Source organism: Lontra canadensis, unplaced genomic scaffold, assembly GCF_010015895.1.
Source record: "Lontra canadensis isolate GAN:19392208 unplaced genomic scaffold, GSC_riverotter_1.0 scaffold225, whole genome shotgun sequence".
NCBI lineage: Eukaryota > Metazoa > Chordata > Mammalia > Carnivora > Mustelidae > Lontra > Lontra canadensis.
The window spans coordinates 48,887-66,854 of NW_022631219.1; the positions used below are offsets into that span (position 1 = coordinate 48,887).

Genomic DNA, 17,968 nt, shown 5'->3' on the forward strand with positions numbered 1-17,968 from the left:
CTTTCAATTATTCAAAGGTTCACCACTGTCTCCTGGACTCAGTTTAACCTCCTAGGTGTAGCATTCAAGGGCCTCTATGATATGACCACTCTGGCCTCATCATGGATCTTTTCCCCTTGCTCAGCCTCTTGACTACGGCACCTCTGCTGGGCTGTTTCCTTCACGTCTACCCTTGCACACAGCAGTCCCCCCCACCAGGAGCACCTCTCTTTCCTCCTTCTACTCAGCCAGTCTGCTTCCTCCTTTCTCCCAGGCTCAGAGCAGAGCCTTCTCTATGGGTAAACTCTGTGCAAAATAGCGCTTCCCATTTGGCTTCCTGCCTCCCTGTCACCGCTGGGCTACTTGCTCATCTCAGTTTCCCTGAACTCCCTCCTGTCAGAGACCAAGTCTCAGGCATCCGTGAATCTCGAACAGTACCTGACATACAGCTGGTCTTCTAATGTTGAGTACCTAAAATTATGGTCTGAGAGCAACATCTCTGGGCTCCACGGAAGGGGATGCAAAGCCAGCAGGGACTGAGAACCGCTCCCAGCTGAGGGCCTTGAGGACAACACTTCCTCCACTCCATCCCTGCCTCCAACGGCACCACTTCTGACCCCACCCAGCATGAATCACGCAGAGGCAGGTGTCCGCACGGGCATGTGATGCCATTCTGGCCAATGGGACAGAAGGACAGGTCTCCTGCGGACCCTCGGAGAGCTTTCCTTGATTTTCAGCTGAGATATGGGCAAGGAAACTTGTCTTTGTCAAATTGAAGATCTTATGGTTACATGTGACACCTGGACCTGAAACGGGCACCCAGGACCAGGAGGGAGGACACCCTAAGGAGAGCAGAGCATGGCCGAGGGGAGAGGGGGACAGAGCCATCACCTTTGAGGATGCCAACGAGCCACTCCCTACGCTTATCTGGGTGTCACGTGATCCCAACTGTCCCCACGGTTTATCACACTTGGAATTTTCTGTTACTTGCAACCCGAACATTCTAGTCCTTATAGCTTGGAAGAAGGACCTGGGTTTCCACAGTTGGAGGCTGGGCGGGAGACGGTGGGCAGGGGAGGGACACGTGCAGATGGTGGGGCCCAGGGCCAGGCTGGGGGACAGCAGGCAGCGGAGTCCAGCTTGGCCAGCCCATACTGTAGACCAGTGGGAGGGAGGACACGTCTAACCCTGACATTGACTGCCTTTGGCCCCTATTAGATCAGTTTGGAACATGTGAATTTGATGCTTGGGTCTTGAGGTGACTTAATAAAGGACGAGATTTAAAGAGAAGGGGGAAAAAACGTCGAGTAGAAAAAGTCTTTCATTCTCAGCCTTGGAAAACAGAGCAACCGCCCTAATTTCTTTTTGTTAGAACAGAGATAATCCAATAATTAGGGCAGCAAATAGCATAACCCTGGCTAAAGCCGTAAGGAACCATCTGGCTTGAATCACTTAGGCTAATTCTAGGGATCTGGTTGTCAGAGCCTAGAGGGGGCCCGGGCCTGGGGTATGGGCTAGGGAGCGGTTCCGCGGCAGAACCTGGTCCCACCACAGAAAGGAGCCGAGGTTTCTGTGTTCCCGTGCCTGCAAAGTCTGCTCAGCTGCTGATGGGATCCAAGCCTGGGGAGGGCTGCTCCTTGAAGGGGATGAGGGGGCCCAGGCTGGCCCTGGCTCAGCCATACGCCCTCCTCCTCAGCTCTTTTCTGCAGACTGCCTGATGATATGAGTGTGGCCAGCCCTCCATCTGGGCGGGCAAGGCTGTGTTCCCCATGGCCTTGCGCTGCCGACCTCAAGTGAGTCTGTCCCCTGTGAGGATGCGTGAGTTCCCTGGGTCCCGAGCCCTGGTCCTGTTCCCCTTTGCCCCACTCTCTGCTGCTGGGTCAGTGCTCAGGGAAGGAAGGACTGGAGTCGATGGGCTGAAGATGAGGCAGTGGCCTGAGTTTGGAACTTTCGGGCCTCCTTCTTGCCGGGGTTGGGGGGGGGTGTTTAAGGGAGAGTCCAAAGAAACGACAGGATTTCTCACCACGTAACAGTGTGTCATCAGAGGGCCCTTGGTGGCACCAGGAAGGGCACCTGGAGTTCCTGTGGAAGCTCTGTCCTGCCCCGTTCACTCTCTTGGTCCAGCAGGAAAGATGCTGGAAGGGTAGCAAGTTCCTTACCCTTTCTTCCAGAGGTGGCTTTGGGTTCAGGGCATCCAAAGGGGTGACTTGGGTCCCAGTTAGGGCCTGCCCAGATGCACAGTAGGTGAGGGGGTGCTATGTGCCCAGGGTGCCAGGAGTGGGGCGAGGGGGTATGGTGGGAGAGATCCAGGCACAGCCCTGAGGGCATAAACTCTCCCGACCCAATTTCCCAAAGCTGGCAGGAAAGTGAAGGGAGAGGACTGTTCCCCACCTCCAGGCCCGGGAGGGCAAGGCCTCAGTACACCCGGTGCGGGCCAGAGTGAGGAGGTCCAGGCCCAAAGAAAGTGCACAAGGGACAGTCCCCTCCTCAGAGGGTGGACAGGCCTCCCTAGGTAGGACGATGAGAGGTAGGCCACCTCCCCCAGTGGTGCTGGTAATCTCCACCTTCAGCTTCCAGAGACACATTATCTGCTTGAGGAAACTCCAGGCCCCTGGCCCTAGGCCCACATGAGTCCTCAAACCAGGCGCGGCCACCCTCGCTGCACTGCACGCGGGAGGACCCCGCCGAGCGTCCCTCGGCTAAACCCGCGAGAGACCCCTGACCAGAAAGGTCCACCTCCCGGGCCAGGCTGGTGTGGCCGATTTGAGAGTGACGCGGCTGGGGCTCCAGCGGGGCTGGAGCCCTAGCGAACAGCGCTACCTCCCAGCCCCACCCCCATCTCGCGCCAACCCCTTCCGAACCAGGCGGCAACCTCTTTGGCCTCGGTTTCCCCTCCACTCCCGGTTCCGACGCGGCAGGCACCTTAGAGACCGGAAAGGCGGGGAACGCTCGCTGGCCCTGCCCGGCCTTGGCCCGGGGGGACCCCCGGCGCCTGCCCCCTCCCCGGGGCTCGGGGCTCAGCCCGGAAAGGAGGAGGTGCGGGCTGGGGGCCCTTCCTGGAGGTGGAAAGCGGGCGTAACAGGTGGGCGAAGGTCGGCGGCCCGGGACAGAGCCGCGGCGGGGTTCACGGACGCGGGAGCAGGAACCGCCAAGGTTTTTCCAAAGGACAAGCGGCCCCGCGGTCCTCCAGTGCTTGGCCCGGGCGCCAGCCGAGCCACTGCGCTCTGCGGGCCGCCGGGCCCACTCGGGAGGCCCGCCCAGTCCCAGCCCCCGCGCCCGCCGCCTCCCGCCGGAGGCCGGCCCGCAGCGGGCTCCCGGGCAGGGAGGACCGCGCGGCAGGCAGCAACTGGTGTCTCCCCGGGGCGCAGCTCCGCCCTTCCCGGGAACAAAAGCCGCCGCCCGCACCGGAGCTCCCCGCCGGCGGGCCGAGAGGGGGCGCGGCGCGGGTTCGGAGAACCGGGCCCCGCAAATGGGACGCCCTCAGGGGGCGCCCCCAAACTTCCCACCTCTCCAGTGCGGGTCAGGGAGGGGTCGGGGCTGGGTCTGCAGGGCGCGCGGAGGGCGCACGGAGCAGGCGAGGGGGCCGCTACAGGCGGGGGTGGATACCGGCCAAAGGGGAGACCGCAGGGGGCCGGGGGACCCGCGGGGTCGGGGGAGCGCGCCGGAGGCCGGGCCAGGGGAGGGGGCGGGAAGTCGGCGAGTTGGAAACTTACTGCAGTCGTCGGACTCGTACCCGTCAGCGTCGGGCTCGTCCTCGGGCGGCTTGGCGGGCGGCCGCGCGGGGCTGGGGCCGGGGCTGGGGCCCGGGCTGGCGCCGTAGGCTCCGAAGAGCTGGTCGACATCCTCGTCGTCGTCGCGGGCGCCGTCGGAGGGGCTTCGGCGGCCCGCGCTGGCAGCGGCGGGGCGCGCGGGGGCGTCCGGGGGCGCAGCGGCGCGGGGCCCGGCGTCCGGGGGCAGGCCCCGCGGGAAGCGGGGGAAGTAGTCGGATATTTGCTTGATGGGCCGGATTGGGCCGGGGCACACGTCGATGGCCATATGCTCCTGGATGCTGATGGTCGCCTTCTCCCCGCGCCCCCGGAGGGTCATGCAGGCAACGCGGCCCCACCCGGGCGCGGCCCGGCCCCGGCCCGGCGCGGCCCCGGCCCGGGGTGGGGGGTGGGAGGGGGTGCGGCTCAGCAGGCCCGGCGGGGCGCGGCGAGGGCTGCGGGCATCGCCGGCGGCGCCCCCGGACGGTCCTGATGCGGCTGCTGCCTGCTCGGCGGCGGCCGGCTAGTGAGTGCCGAGGGCCGGCAGGCGGGGGGCGGGCCCAGCCCGCGTCACCCGGCAGCAACCAAGCAGTGTGAGTGTGCGGGCTGCGCGGGCGGGCGCGGAGCGGGGCGGGCGCGGAGCGGAGCGAGCGGCGCCGCACTCACTCGCGCTGGCACCGGCGCGCGCACACCCGCGGGCACCGGGCGCCTTCCACTCGTGCACACCGGCAGGCCCGCCGAGAAGCCGAGCGGGGAGCCGCAGGACGCACACTCGCACGTTCCCGCCCGTGCCAGCCCCCTGTGGGGTTCTGTTCGCTCTCACAGGACACACGCGGGTGTGCCAGATCTCACTCCAAGCACACAGGAGCGTGTGCAGACGCTTGGCAGAAGCGTCCACCGGCTCACACTTGCAGGACACATACAGGAACATGTACCCGTACAGGGCTGGTTGAGGTTGCTGTGGTACCCTACGCCCCCAGCACACACCTGCCTAACAGGATACACAAACACACCCTTGGAAGTGATCAGGGGACTCAGAGCACAGCCCTCCCCTCTCCCCACATCTACAGGACTCACGGCCACCCTCCTAGGAGTGTGGGGACAGGTTGCTGACATGCTAGGAGGACATGTACATCCTTGGTGGTCCAAGGTCATTGTAGGCACAGTCTGTTCACACTTCCTCTGAGGTCACATACAAGCACACACTCTCTGTAATCCTGAGTCAGTCCCTCACTTGGTCAGTGGAGGGCCCTGTCTCCCTCCTCTCCCCATGGGGACAGGGTGGGTAAAAATCTTGAACACAGGCTGTGGTCAGGAGAGGGTCCTAGGCAGAAGACCCCTTCCCAGTGAGTGATGGATGAGGCAGAGGTGGGGAGGCAGGGCCTTGCCTGCACACAGACTCAGGCTCCCCCACACAGTCAGAGAACTAAACAAATCTGGACAGCCCAGCCCCAGTGCTTTCCGAGAACAGAGCTCTGTTGGGAATGGCTGCTGCTTATACAGGTGTGTCTCTGGAAAGCCTTGGGCCTGGGCAGAATCCTGTTTACTCCCTGGTTTCTAGGGATGTACCAGAAATGCTTATCTTCCCGGCTGGGTCCCTTCCATGAGTCTGAATGAGGGGCCCCAAGCCTGTTTCCCTCCCTCCACCATAACCCCTTGAAAGGGTGGGGAGCAGAGAGAAGAGAGAAGAGGCCCTTTCCCATCACTTCAAGCTGCTACATTCTGAGATCTTCGATGTCTTTGAACCTCAGTTTTCTCATCTGTGAAATGGGGCTAATTCCAACCCACCAGCCTTATGGTGAGACCCCTGAACAGAGGTGCTCAATAGTGTTGGCTTTCTCTTCTCCTTTCCCTGGGGAGACAAGTCTCACTGGTGAGAAAGGATGGAGAACCACATGCTGTCTTGGGTTGGTTCTGCCCTGGATGGTGACAGTCACTGCGCTGTATCAAGAATGTTCACAGCGCTCACTGCATTGATTCTTCACATCATGCCATGTTGTAAACAGGATACACTGTTCTTATGTTCAGGTGAGGAAATCAAAGCTCCAGCGCATGGACTTACCCACAGTGATGCCGGCTTGTAGCAGAGCTGGGATGAGAAACCCAGTTGTCCTGACACCCCCTCCTCTGTCTCTTCCTACCCCACCCCTACAAATCTCTAGGGGTCAGAGCAGAGCTGGAAACACAGGTTAAATGTTGTCCCCCAGAGCTCTTCCTGAGCTTCCGGGATGGAGACAGCCAGAACTCAGGAGGAAGAGGAGGGGAAGTGGGAGGGGCCAATAGTTTCAGGGGTTACCTTAGGAATGAACTGGCCTGGGGGCCCCCTAAGGACCATCTGGGATCCTGGTAGGAGAAGAATCCAGCCTTCGAGGAGTCAAAGGCCAAGGGAAGGACAGAAGAGGCTGGAAGCCTAACACAGTGGATTTCTCATTCCTGGGAATGCTAAGGGGATTCGTCCTTAAACAGGCACAGAGTGACTCTGTCCCAAGGTGGTTGTTTCACAAAGTGATTATGTAATGATACGGGTATTAAAATACAGACACACTGAAGCATCATTTCATAATTCTTTCACTTCAGGAGAGAGAGAGTACTGTCATCTTTTCACAATTGGGGAAACTGAGGCTTCAGGAAGGCAAGTGACTGGGAATGAGAGTGGATATCCTGACCCCTGACCCTGTGCCCTTTTGACGTCAAAGGTATACCTCTGGGGGCGCCTGGGTGGCTCAGTTGGTTAAGCATCTGCCTTCTGCTCAGGTCATGATCCTGGGATCGAGCCCTATGTGGGGCTCCCTGCTCAACAGGGAGTCTGCTTCTCTCTCTCATTCTGTCCCTCCCCTTGCTTGTGCTCACCCTTTTTCTCTCTCTAATAAGTAAGTAAGTAAGTAAATAAATAAATACAATTAAAAAAATTTTTTAAAGATTTTATTTATTTGACAGAGATCAAAGTAGGCAGAGAGGCAGGCAGAGAGAGACGGAGAAGCAGGCTCCCCGATGAGCAGAGAGCCCGATGCGGGACTTGATCCCAGGACCCTGGGATCATGACCGGAGCTGAAGGCAGAGGCTTAATCCACTGAGCCACCCAGGTGCCCCATAAATAAATAAAATTTTTTAAAAAAAGAAAAGAAAAGGAATATCTCTATGCTCACTGGGGTGGGGATAGAAGGGCACTGACCTCTCCTTCTGGCTTCTTGACCTTCTGTGGGTCTGGCTTTTTGGAAGATCAGCTCACAGCTTTTGGCTCTGCAGGTACTGGCTCTCAGAGGGCCTGGAAGAAGTGGGGAGGGCCCAGCCTCCAAAGCACTGAGTCAGGGAACCCTGGGATACACCTTGGAGAAAGACGTGGCATATGTGGACCAGTCTCCAGCAAGGGGCAAAATGGAGAGCCACACTGAGATGGGGTAGAATCCCCTGGAGGGATAGAATTGGTGCTATCTGAGCAGGTTTCTATTTTCTAGAAAGAGTATGGGCTGGAGAGTCAGGCAAATTTAGACTCAAAAGCCACTGTCTCCCAGCTCCTAACTATGTCTGACTTTGGGCAAGTTGCTTCCTTAGTCTCGTCCATCTCACTGGTGGCATGGGGGAGGACACAGACAATTTTGTGAGAGATGCTGGAAAGGAGGGATATAAAGTGCCTGGCATGCAACAGGCACTCGGCCAATTGTAATTCTCTTTCCCCTACCTTCCTGGTGCAAACCATCTCTGTATGCCCTGTGCCTGCCCCTGTTTCCCTACCAGTGAAGTGCAGTGGGCCGCCCTCTTCTTGTCTGCTGCAAGGACCAGGTGAGGATGCTGGGCGAAGTGCTGGGAGAAGTGAATGTATTTGCCAAGGCTGGGGTGCTGGCTGGCATGAATGAGGATCTTTAAGTCCGGACCCCATCCGCCACATCGCCTTCCATGTTGGCAGCTGGATCCAGTCTGCCCTCAGTCACAGCCTTCAGGAACCTTGGGCCTACGCTTCCTCCCCACCTGCTTCTCCTAACAGGCTTCTGAGAACCACCCCCACCCCCTAAGGCCTCCATCCAATGAAGTAGAAGTGGGTTCCTCGAAGGAGGGCCCAGGGTTCTGTACCAGCAGGACGCTTGTTAATAACGCAGATTCCAGATCCCTACCTCACACCCACTGACTCAGATATGTGTGTGAAGACTCAGGATGCATCTTAACAAGCACCCCTGAATTATTTTTATGCAAAATTATTTTTATGCGAATCGCTGGGTTAGAAGGTGCTAAGGTTTAATACCCTGATTCTCCACCCATTTTGCTGCCTCGAAACTGTCTAATGTGCAACACCCAGGTGGGGGTAGGTGTTGGAATTTCTAGAGTGCTTTGGCAGAGTCCCACACACACCACTTTGGGCATTGTGACTTCTTTTCCTGGCTGAGAATGACCAGTTAAAGCCTTTCCTTCCAGAAGGCGACAGACATCTTAGGGGAAATGACCCTGCACTTGGCTGGATGTTCTTTCTTGGTTGGCATCTCTGGCTGGCTGGCTGGATTCCACGGGCCCGGGGAGGAAGGGCCCTCCCTGGCCCTGCCCTGACATGTATCCCCAATTTCCACTCTTCCCGGATTGCTGGAGGAGCTCTTGGCATGTTGTGCTGAAAGAACCTTCTCTATATTCCTAGGAATCTTTTACCCAAAGGAGGGGCTGATGGGGGAATTCTCAGCACCGTGGCTGGTTGGTGAAGAGGCCTCCCAGGGGCTCTTAAGAATCCGTACTTTCCCAAGCATATATTGAGCCCCTCCCCTGTGACAGGCCCTGTGTTACATTCTCCAGGGGGCCTGGTGGTAAAGTCCCCCTTTTCTTTAGATTCCAGTGATGGAAAGCAGCCCGCTGCCTCCTCCTTGCCCCGCACTGTGGCCTCAGCATGGGAAGTGTGGTGCAATACCGAGTAAGCGAGGCCCCAGAAGTGTTTGCACGGTAGCCTGTGGCTGCTGAGGGGCACGCTGGATGTGATCATTTATTACGCATGCACATTCTCATAAACACCTTAAATGCATAAATGCATTTACTAGCATTATGCCTACCAGTGGGGAAAAGGTAACACTTACCTGATGGTGGTGTTTTGTAGGTTTCAAATGCTCCTGAGCTGCCGGGAAGGGCTAAGTGGCTTAGGGATGCTCGTCGCTTTCCTCCTTCTGGGACACCTGTCCAGTGGTGTGCGGACCACAGATGTGTGAACCCCTCACCTGCCCCTCTTAATTCCCCTGTGAGGAAATGGGCCTGCCGAGATGGGGGACCTGGCCCAAGGTCACAGGAGGCAGAACCCAGACTCACACCCAGGGGTTGGGTGGAAGGACCACAGCTCTGTCTCTGCTGCTGGAAGGAAAGAGACCCAGGGGAGAGGCTTACCTGCTTGGAGGGACTGAGCCTGGGATCAGGCTGCCTCTGGGGGAGATTGGATGCCAGCAAAGGATAAGACAGAATTCTTAGGGGCAGATCCGGAAATGACCTGCTGGAGGACAGGGGTGTAGTCTGAGGCATGGGAGACAGCCCAGATGAGGCACGGCCCTGCCCCCGGAAGCCCCAGGGCTGCTGGAGCCCAGGATCTTATCTGAGTGTCTGTAGGATGGGCGTGGCCACGTCAGCGTTAGCAGAGGTTAGAATGGGCAGGAGCTCTAACTGTCAATTTTGAAGCCTAGGTCAACAGCCGTACATGTTCCCTTAAACAGCTTTAGATTAATGATGCATTTCAGAAAGGGTTCACAGTGCAAATGGCAGCTTCCAATTTTAATTCATTCTACTTTTAAAGTTCAGGTAACTCATTCTACTTTTTAAAGTTCATGAAGTAGTTCAGTCATACAAGAAAGGCCCGGAGGATAATCTAAAGACTGCTTAAACCCACCGCCAGCTTACAAATAAAACACTACAGGCTCCCCAGAAAGCTAAACATGCAATTCCCACAATTAAAAAAAAAAAAATACAGATGCATTTGAAATGCCCCGATATTCCTCCTCCATTCCATTGCTCTCCCCAGAGGAGGTCCCTGTCTCAAAATTGATTACCATCGCACCATTTGTCCATTTTTACATTTACTAAATACATATGAATCTGTAAACAAGGCGTGGTATTGTCTTGCTTGTTGTAAAATCTCATATAAATGATATATGGTACATAGCCTTATTCAGCTGATTTTTTTCCACTTCCTATGGTTTGTGAGATTTACTTCTGTGGGTGCGTGCATGTAGCTTTAGTTTGTTTGCTTTGTGGTTGTTTTTAAGATTTAATTTATATATTTGACACAGAGAGAGAGCGAGAGAGGGAACACAAGCAGGGGGAGTGGGAGAAGGAGAAGCAGTCTTCCCGCCGATGTGGAGCTTGATCCCCAGACCCTGGGACCATGACCTGAGCCGAAGGCAGACGCTTAACGACTGAGCCACCCTGGCGTCCCCTGTCATGGATATTCTTGTCTCCTGGCCCACATGTGACAGTGCCTTTACAGTCCCTCGGAGAGAGAGAGTGGCTGGGCAGAAGGACAGAGAGAACTTTAGTGCCCAAATGCTCTCCAAAGCGGTTGTGACCATTTCCATTCCTAGCAGCCGCGCGTGAGAGTTCTTTGTTCTCCACATCCGCATCACACGTGGTGTTTCCAGACTTGACTTTTTGTTAGTCTGACTGCTGAGAAAGGCCATCTCATTGTATTGAATTTGTTCTCCTCGCTTCCTCGGTGCTGTTAGACCTGCGCTGCGAAGGGTGGGCGTGTGCTGCCAATAGTAAATGTAGAAAACTGAAAATTGAAGAGTTTCTATCAGTAAGGGGGTAGGTCAAATACAGAAGGAGTAACCTGCATTGTGGAATAGTGTGCAGCCGTCCGGAAGGACAAGGCAGCTCGTGTGCACGGATTGGGAAGATCTATTGATATTCTGAGGCACTAAAAACCTTTTCACCTCAGAAGTGTGGTTAAGTAAAAAAAGAGGCATAAACAGTATATAAATAAGAGGATACATATATACATGTATATTTTCATGTGTGTGTAAGATACCTCTGGGCTTGAACCCAACATCAAATCATGATGTTGTACAAATATATGTCAATTGTACCTCAATAAAAAATTATAATTATTTAGGGTGTCTGGGTGGCTCAGTTGGTTAAGCGACTGCCTTCGACTCAGGTCATGATCCCGGAGTCCCGGGATGGAGTCCCGCATCGGGCTCCCAGCTCCATTGGGAATCTGCTTCTCCCTCTGACCTTCTCCCCTCTCAGGCTCTTTCTCTCTCTCAAATAAATAAATAAAATCTTAAAAAAAAATAAAAAAGTAATACTTATTTAAAATGCCACTGTCTGGATTTCCAGCCCTGGAGGCAAGTCGTAATCCCTGTTCCATGGCTGGGGGATGGTGGGAGCTAGGAGCCGGCACCTGGACCCACGGAGGCAGGACTCTCCACGGGAGGGCGCTCTGACTTCCCTGGTCCTCCGCTGAGCAGAGGGGGCCGCTGCTGAGGCCTCACCTTGGCTGAGAGGCCACCTAACTCTCCAGCAGGATTCCCATCCACAATGACCTGGGGGGCCTGAGTGCCCATGCATCTCTGAGCTTCCCTAGCTACACGCTTCCTCCCACCGATGACTTCCCTCTCAACCCTGTCCCTATGTCTCAGACAGTCCTGCTTCTACGGAAACAAGACTTCTGATGACCCGGGCCTCCCCCACCATTTCACCAACCCCTTCCATCCCTCAGCATGGAGCCCCCCCAAACCCTTCTGAGGCTCCTACCACCGCGCTGCACCCAGCCCCCATCGACATACACACAATCCTTCCCATGCCGTTCCAGTGGCTCCTGACACCTCTGCCGGCCAACACCAAGGACCCAGTCCTGGACCCCTCAACTGCCAACCACCTTCCTTGCGGCTTCATCGCGCCCACCATCCCCCATGGCCTCACCCTGGGCCCTGCCATGCCCTGTGGCCATGCTAGTCTGCAGTCCAGACAGGGTTGCAGGGACCAGACACCAGATGTGGGGATGCCGAACGCCCAGGGCAGAGTAGCTTCCTTCATAGTCCCCTGCTGCTACTGACAGCTCTGTCGCCCGAGAGCTGTGCATCTCCACCTGCCCCAGCCTTCTGGGGGGCCGAGGGTCTGAAGAGCAGTTTGAAAACCATTGGGTCCCCTGTGAAAGCCCAGAGCAGAGCCAAGCAGTTCCCTGAACTGGCAGTCCCTGAGCTCTGTAACTTAAAAGCCAGCCCCAAGACTATGATCTGCATTATTTACTTTACATTTTTCTTTATAAATCAACTTGCTTTAAAACTGCTGTAAATATTGGGCCTAGCTTCGTCCTAACAAAAGAATCTGGGACGGCAATCGGTGTTCTGGTTATATTTCTCTACTGTACATGGACAGAGGCTTGTAATTATTACAATAAAATGGTTTTCATTAAGTACATGAGGTTGAGTCCATTGCCCAAGGCTTCACAACTAGAAAGAGCCAGAACCAACATTTGAGCCCAGCAGTTTGGTTCCAGAATCCATGCCCTTGACCATCACCAGGCTCAATGTGGTCAGCCCTGTCACCCTGACTGTGACAGTGACTCTTCCCCCAACTCCCATGGACAATCCAAGTTGGTCACACATATTTAAGCTGAAGATAACGGATCACAGTGCTTTGCAGACGTGTGAGGGGTGTCGAGGCTAGGTGAGGTTTGCTTAGCGTCTTCCATGGTTTTTCCCATCCTCCCCGTTCATGGGACACCCGCCCTGGGGGCCCACACTCCTGTGGGGTAGGCTTGAGGCCTCACCCCTGCCCTCCTGAGAGAGCTCAGGGTCTTGGCGGGGGACTAGAGCTCTGCCCCCACCCCCGCCCTAGCTTCTGGGTCTCTGAAACCCAAGGCTGAGAAAGAGACAGCCCAGCCCAGGTGGTGGTGGGGAGGGGGGCGTCCTTGCAGGGGGCAGGGTCCGCACTAAAGCTGGGGTGGGAGAGTGTGGCTGTTTGCAGAACTGTTTGTAGTTCAGCCGGCAGGAGCTTCCGGGGTGCAGGGGTTCCCCAGGGGTGGGGGGTGGAGGCCTGATGCCCTGCTGAGTGTCACACTGGCCCTGGACCCTGGATGCCAAGAGCGGCTCCGCCTGCCTTCTGGGCGAGCGTGTGGAGCACCTGGCGGTATCTGTATTTAGAGTTGAAGAGTTGGGGACAGGGAAGGGCCCTTCCAGCTCCTCCGGCGCCTCCCCCACGGCACGGGCTCGTGCCCGATCACGCCCACTGGTGGGGCCGCCACACCACTGCCTGCCACCTTCACGGCTCCCTGGCCCTGCTGCTCGGGTTCTTCCCACAATACCCCCGTGGGGCCGTGTCCGTGACACGCTCCGGGGCTTGTCACACAGCTTGGGATTTTAGGTTTAAGAGTCTGTCTCCCCACAGTGTCAAATTTCTTGAAGACGTGGAGGAGACTGATCCATCTTTGTGGTCCTCGAAGTGTGGGGTCTTACTTGAGATGACCTTGAACCCCCTGGGGCAGTCTCAGGACTCACCCCCCAGGAGCCCAGGTGGCAGGTCTGGAGTGGGACCCGGGAATCACAAGCCCAGCACAGCTTGACCAACATGGAAAGCGAGGTCCTGAGAAGTGACCCAACCTGTCCAAGGTCATCTGGTAACTTTGCGTCAGGGACAGGGCTTGAGCCCAGTATCTCCCCTTGTCCGTCTGCCCCTGGACATAAACAAGGGCTTGCCTCAGAGCATTTGTACTGGCCCGCTCCTTTTCTTTTTGTCTTTTCTTTTCTTCTCTTCCCTTTTTCTTTCTTTCTTTTTCTTTCTTTCTTTCTTTTTCTTTCTTTCTTTTTTTCTCTTTCTTTCTTTCTTTCTTTCTTTCTTTTTCTTTCTTCTTTCTGCTTTCCTTCTTTCTTTCTTTCCTTCCTTCCTTCTTTTCATTTCTCTTTCTTTAAGATTTTATATGTCTATTTGAGAGAGAGGCAGAGAGAGAGCATGCACATACCACGAGCAGGGGGAGGGGCAGAAGGACAAGCAGACTCCATGCTGAGTGGGAGCCCCGCCCAGGACTCCATCCCAGGACTCTGAGATCGTGACCTGAGCCGAAGTCAGTCGCTTAACAGACTCAGCCACCCTAGCCAGCTACTTTTCCAAAATATCCTTGCACCAAATCCCTCCATGGGTGGCTCATTCTCTCTTTCAGATCTCGGCTCAAGACCTTCTCCTAGAGAGACTGACAACCCTACCAAAGCTGCAGTGTTTAGGTCCTGTTTATTGTTTCTAGTCGGGGAGCTCCCCGGGGGCATGGATCTAGCACGGAGTCTGGCCCATGGCTGGTGGAGCTCAATTCACAGTGCTCGCAGGGGAGGGATCTGAGCACCTAGGCAACCCAGACCAACCAGGCCTGGCTCTGGCTGTGGGCGAGACCTCGGGGTTACACTCAGGGCCAGGGGGTGGAAGGAGGCAGGGAAGGCCAGCCCAGGCCCTGCCAGCCCGTGTGCCCAGCTCCTCCCCGCCTGCGCACGCGCTCCTACTCTGGGCGGGTGGCCTTGGAGACAGAAGCATTTAGAGGGAGGAGAGAGGGAAAGCACAGGTCATCCATCAGCCGGGAGACGTGGAGAGCCTGGTAAATCAGGAAGGCTGTCTGAGGCCCCTTTGCCAACTGTCTGCCTGCGCTCAGGGCGTCTGGGAGCTGGGGACGGGGTGGGGGGGGAGGCAGGCTGAGGGGCTGCTATAGCTCAGTCGCCCCCACGGGGACTGAGGACAGCCAAGACCACCCCAGGCCTGGTTGAGGAAGGAGGACCAAGGCAATGCTCCAGGCCCTGCCCTCCCCCGCCCCTCACCCCCTCACGCGCTTCAGTCTGTAGTCCCAGAGGCGGCTCCTTACCCTCTACCAGCCCTCACCCCAGCCCGCAAGGCAGGCTATTATCTTGTTTTAACTATTTTGAATTTCAATGCATAAGAGTATAGAGATTAACATAACAAACCCAAAAGCATTCTCAACAAAAAGAACATTTTCATCTTTTTTTTTTTTTTGAGAGGGTTTCTAACTTAAAAAAAGTGAACTATAACCTTGAAAATTGCCTAAAGCATGATGCATAATCACATTTCAGCCCTGGAGTCGAGAAATGAGCCTCCAGAGCGGGTCCTTCACTTGCTCGCGTCCCCTGTCCCTTTGTGCTCTGGTTTCTGTGACACCGTGGCCTGGATTCCCTGGGTTTTTAAAAATATCAATACCATAAAATATCACAGATAAAACTTTCCCTTCCTGGGTCCCATGCCTACCCCCCCAGGGGGAGGCAAGCATAATTATGCAGCTGGTGTGGAGCCCCCCACACCCGCCTTTGATATTTTTACTACGCATATTTATATTAGAGAAGTATTGTTTTATACAGTTTAACACTTCTCACAGATGGCACTGATACTGCATGTATTATTTTGCAACTCGACTCTGAATGTTTTATGGAAAAAAACCCAGCTTTATGGGGGTATAATTTATATACTATAAAACTTACCCGTTTTAAGTGTAGTACTTAATGATTTTTAGCAAATTTACAGGGTGGCACAACCATCAGCACAATCCAATTTTAGAACCGTTCCATCCCCCCGAGAAGTCTAAATGCTTGTTTTTCCTTTTTTTCTAAAAAAAATTTTGAAGAGCTGCCATCATAAAGCTCCCACTGTGTACCCCACACCAGTCTGAGAGCGCCCCGCCCCTCGCTCACTCAGCCCTCACAGCCCCCGCAAGCGACAGTGACCCAGGGCACAGAGAGGGTGAGAAACCGCCTGGTAGGCGGACGCTCGAATCCCACGGATGGGACACTGAGGCTAGGATTCAGACGCAGATCTGCATGACTCCCAGGTCCCCGACCCTCTTCTAGACCCGTCGGCAGCTTGCCTTTTTTTTATTACTGGAAAGGGAGAAAGGGAGAAGGAAGGGGAGAACAGGCGGAAAAGGAGAGAGGTCAGAACCATTGTTTAAATTCCTCTGTGCTCTTGCCTATAACCACAGACACACGTACATACCTGCGTCTGTGTGTGCACTCCTGCACTTGTACAGGTGACCACATGTGTACACATGTGTGTGTGCACATCTGCACACGCCCGTGCAGATGCAGACATCCATGCTCACATGCACGCGCGACCACACTAGCACCCCTGACCAGAGTCGGTGTTCAGAGATGCTCTGGTGCTCAGAGGGAAAAGAACGTCAGTGTGTGTGTGTGTGTGTGCACGCGCACACGCGCGTGCGCATGTGCTTGCACTGGGAGTGGGGGTTTCAACCCTACCACTGTTCCGACAGCCCCCTCTTTGCTTGGGTGCCTGCTGAGGACCTTTGCTAAATAAAGCTTCGGCGCCTGGGAAACGGAGCTGGGTATGATCTCTGGAGACTTCGCTGAGCTTCTGGAGCCATAGGGCCAGCCCAGCCTTGTGTTGCCAGGGGTCCAATCCACGGAGTCTCTGCTCCCTGGTCTGGAATGCTCCCTGTTCCCCAAAGATCACTCCTGTCCCTGGACCCATTTGAACATACACAGACCCGCATGGAGCTGTGGGAGCCCCGTTTGAAAAGAACCAGCAAACACTGAGGGAGCAAGCACTGGATGTACATAGCCTCATCACGGGCCCACGAGGTGTGCATGGTCACGGCTGCCATTTTATTTTATTTTATTTATTTTTTTAAGATTTTTATTTATTTATTTGACAGACAGAGATCACAGTAGGCAGAGAGAAAGGAGGAAGCAGGCTCCCCGCTGAGCAGAGAGCCCGATGTGGGGCTCAATCCCAGGACCCTGAGATCATGACCTGAGCCGAAGGCAGAGGCTTTAACCCACTGAGCCATCCAGGTGCCCCATGGCTGCCATTTTAGATGGAAAACTGAGGCACATGGGTCTTCCGCAGGATCCTACGACTAACAGAAAGTGGTGAGCTCAGGATGCAAAGCCAAGCTGTGTGTCTGCTCCGAGAGGCCTGGAAATACCCGGCCCACCCATGCAACAGCACAGGAGCTGCCCTGGACACAGACCTAGGAGTGCTGGCGTCCGGCTCCCAAGTCTTGATCCTGCCTGGGGTTTGCAAAAGCTGGTCAGCTGACATGTTCGTGAAGCAGGTTTTCTGTGGCCATGGCAAAAGAAGAAAAGCAGAGGACCACATAGTAAGTTGTTGTTGTTACAAAATTAAATCCACTTCATTTGAGAAAGATGGCTTTTTTCTTGATTCTTTTTCTTTTCTTTTTTTTTTTTTAAGATTTTATTTATTTGACAGAGAGGGAGATCACACGTAGGCAGAGAGAGAGGGGGAAGCAGGCTCCCTGCTGAGCAGAGAGCCCAATGCAGGGCTCTATCCCAGGACCCTGAGAACACGACCTAAGCCGAAGGCAGTGGTTTAACCCACTGAGCCACCCAGGCGCCCCTTTTTCCTTTCTTTTCTGAAATGAGAGTGATCTTGTATGGCGGCTATGATTTTATATTCTTACTTGGCAAGATAAAAATATGGGCAGCTGCATGCCAACCCCCAATTCCGGGGGAGATTTTTCTTGCTTGTGGCCCCCCTAAAGTTCAGGCCTGTTTGGGGTGCCCCCCACTTGGCATGCCTCATCCTGCAACTGGGACTTCATTTCTCTCTGTCCTCTCCAGTTTCATATCTGTTTGCGCCAAAACAACCTAGCCAAGGAAAGGCAATCCAGGATGTTTGGAATTTTTGTGTTACCAGCTCAGACTCTGGATCGAGTTAACAACAAAATGGACGGAAATTCTTTTTCTCCTTCAGCAGTCAGATTTCAAGGCAACCTCAACCCCGGGAACTCAGCCAGCTCTGGGGAAGTGAAGGAATCAAAGGCCTCTGAACATTAAAAAAATAAATAAAATAAATGTCTTTAGAACAGAGCTGGGTTCAGAGCCCAAGCTTTGGCCTCACTGCAAATTAAGAACAATGATTTGGTAAAGCTTATTTATCTCCCTTGTGGCAGCCCCAGGGCATTGGGCAGCGGTTTCCAAAGGCAGCTGGGAGGACTGTGGGGGGCTTGCCGAGTTAACAAGGGCATTCAGGGGGAAGGCCGCCACCCCAAGGGCCCAGGGTCATTGAGCGTGGGGACGGAGAGGTCTCCTTTCCGCAGCACCCTGAGTAGCCAAGCAAAACTGACCAGACACTCCTTTTTTTTTTTTTTTTTAAAGATTTTATTTATTTATTTATTTGTCAGAGACAGAGGGAGAGAGAGTGAGCGAGCACAGGCAGACAGAGAGGCAGGCGGAGGCAGAGGGAGAAGCAGGCTCCCCGCCGAGCAAGGAGCCCGATGTGGGACTCGATCCCAGGATGCTGGGATCATGACCTGAGCCGAA

The 17,968-nt window shown here is 55.1% G+C and overlaps 1 protein-coding gene across 1 annotated transcript in view; it reads right to left on the reverse strand.

Moving 5' to 3' along the window:
- DOC2B (double C2 domain beta) overlaps positions 1–4,291 on the reverse strand; it is a 29,168-nt gene extending 24,877 nt beyond the window's left edge. The window contains exon 1 of the mRNA XM_032849357.1: positions 3,693–4,291. Coding sequence (XP_032705248.1) covers positions 3,693–4,065 — 373 coding nt within the window. The 5' untranslated portion in view covers positions 4,066–4,291. The remainder of the gene's footprint in view (positions 1–3,692) is intronic.
- Positions 4,292–17,968: the final 13,677 nt, after the last annotated feature.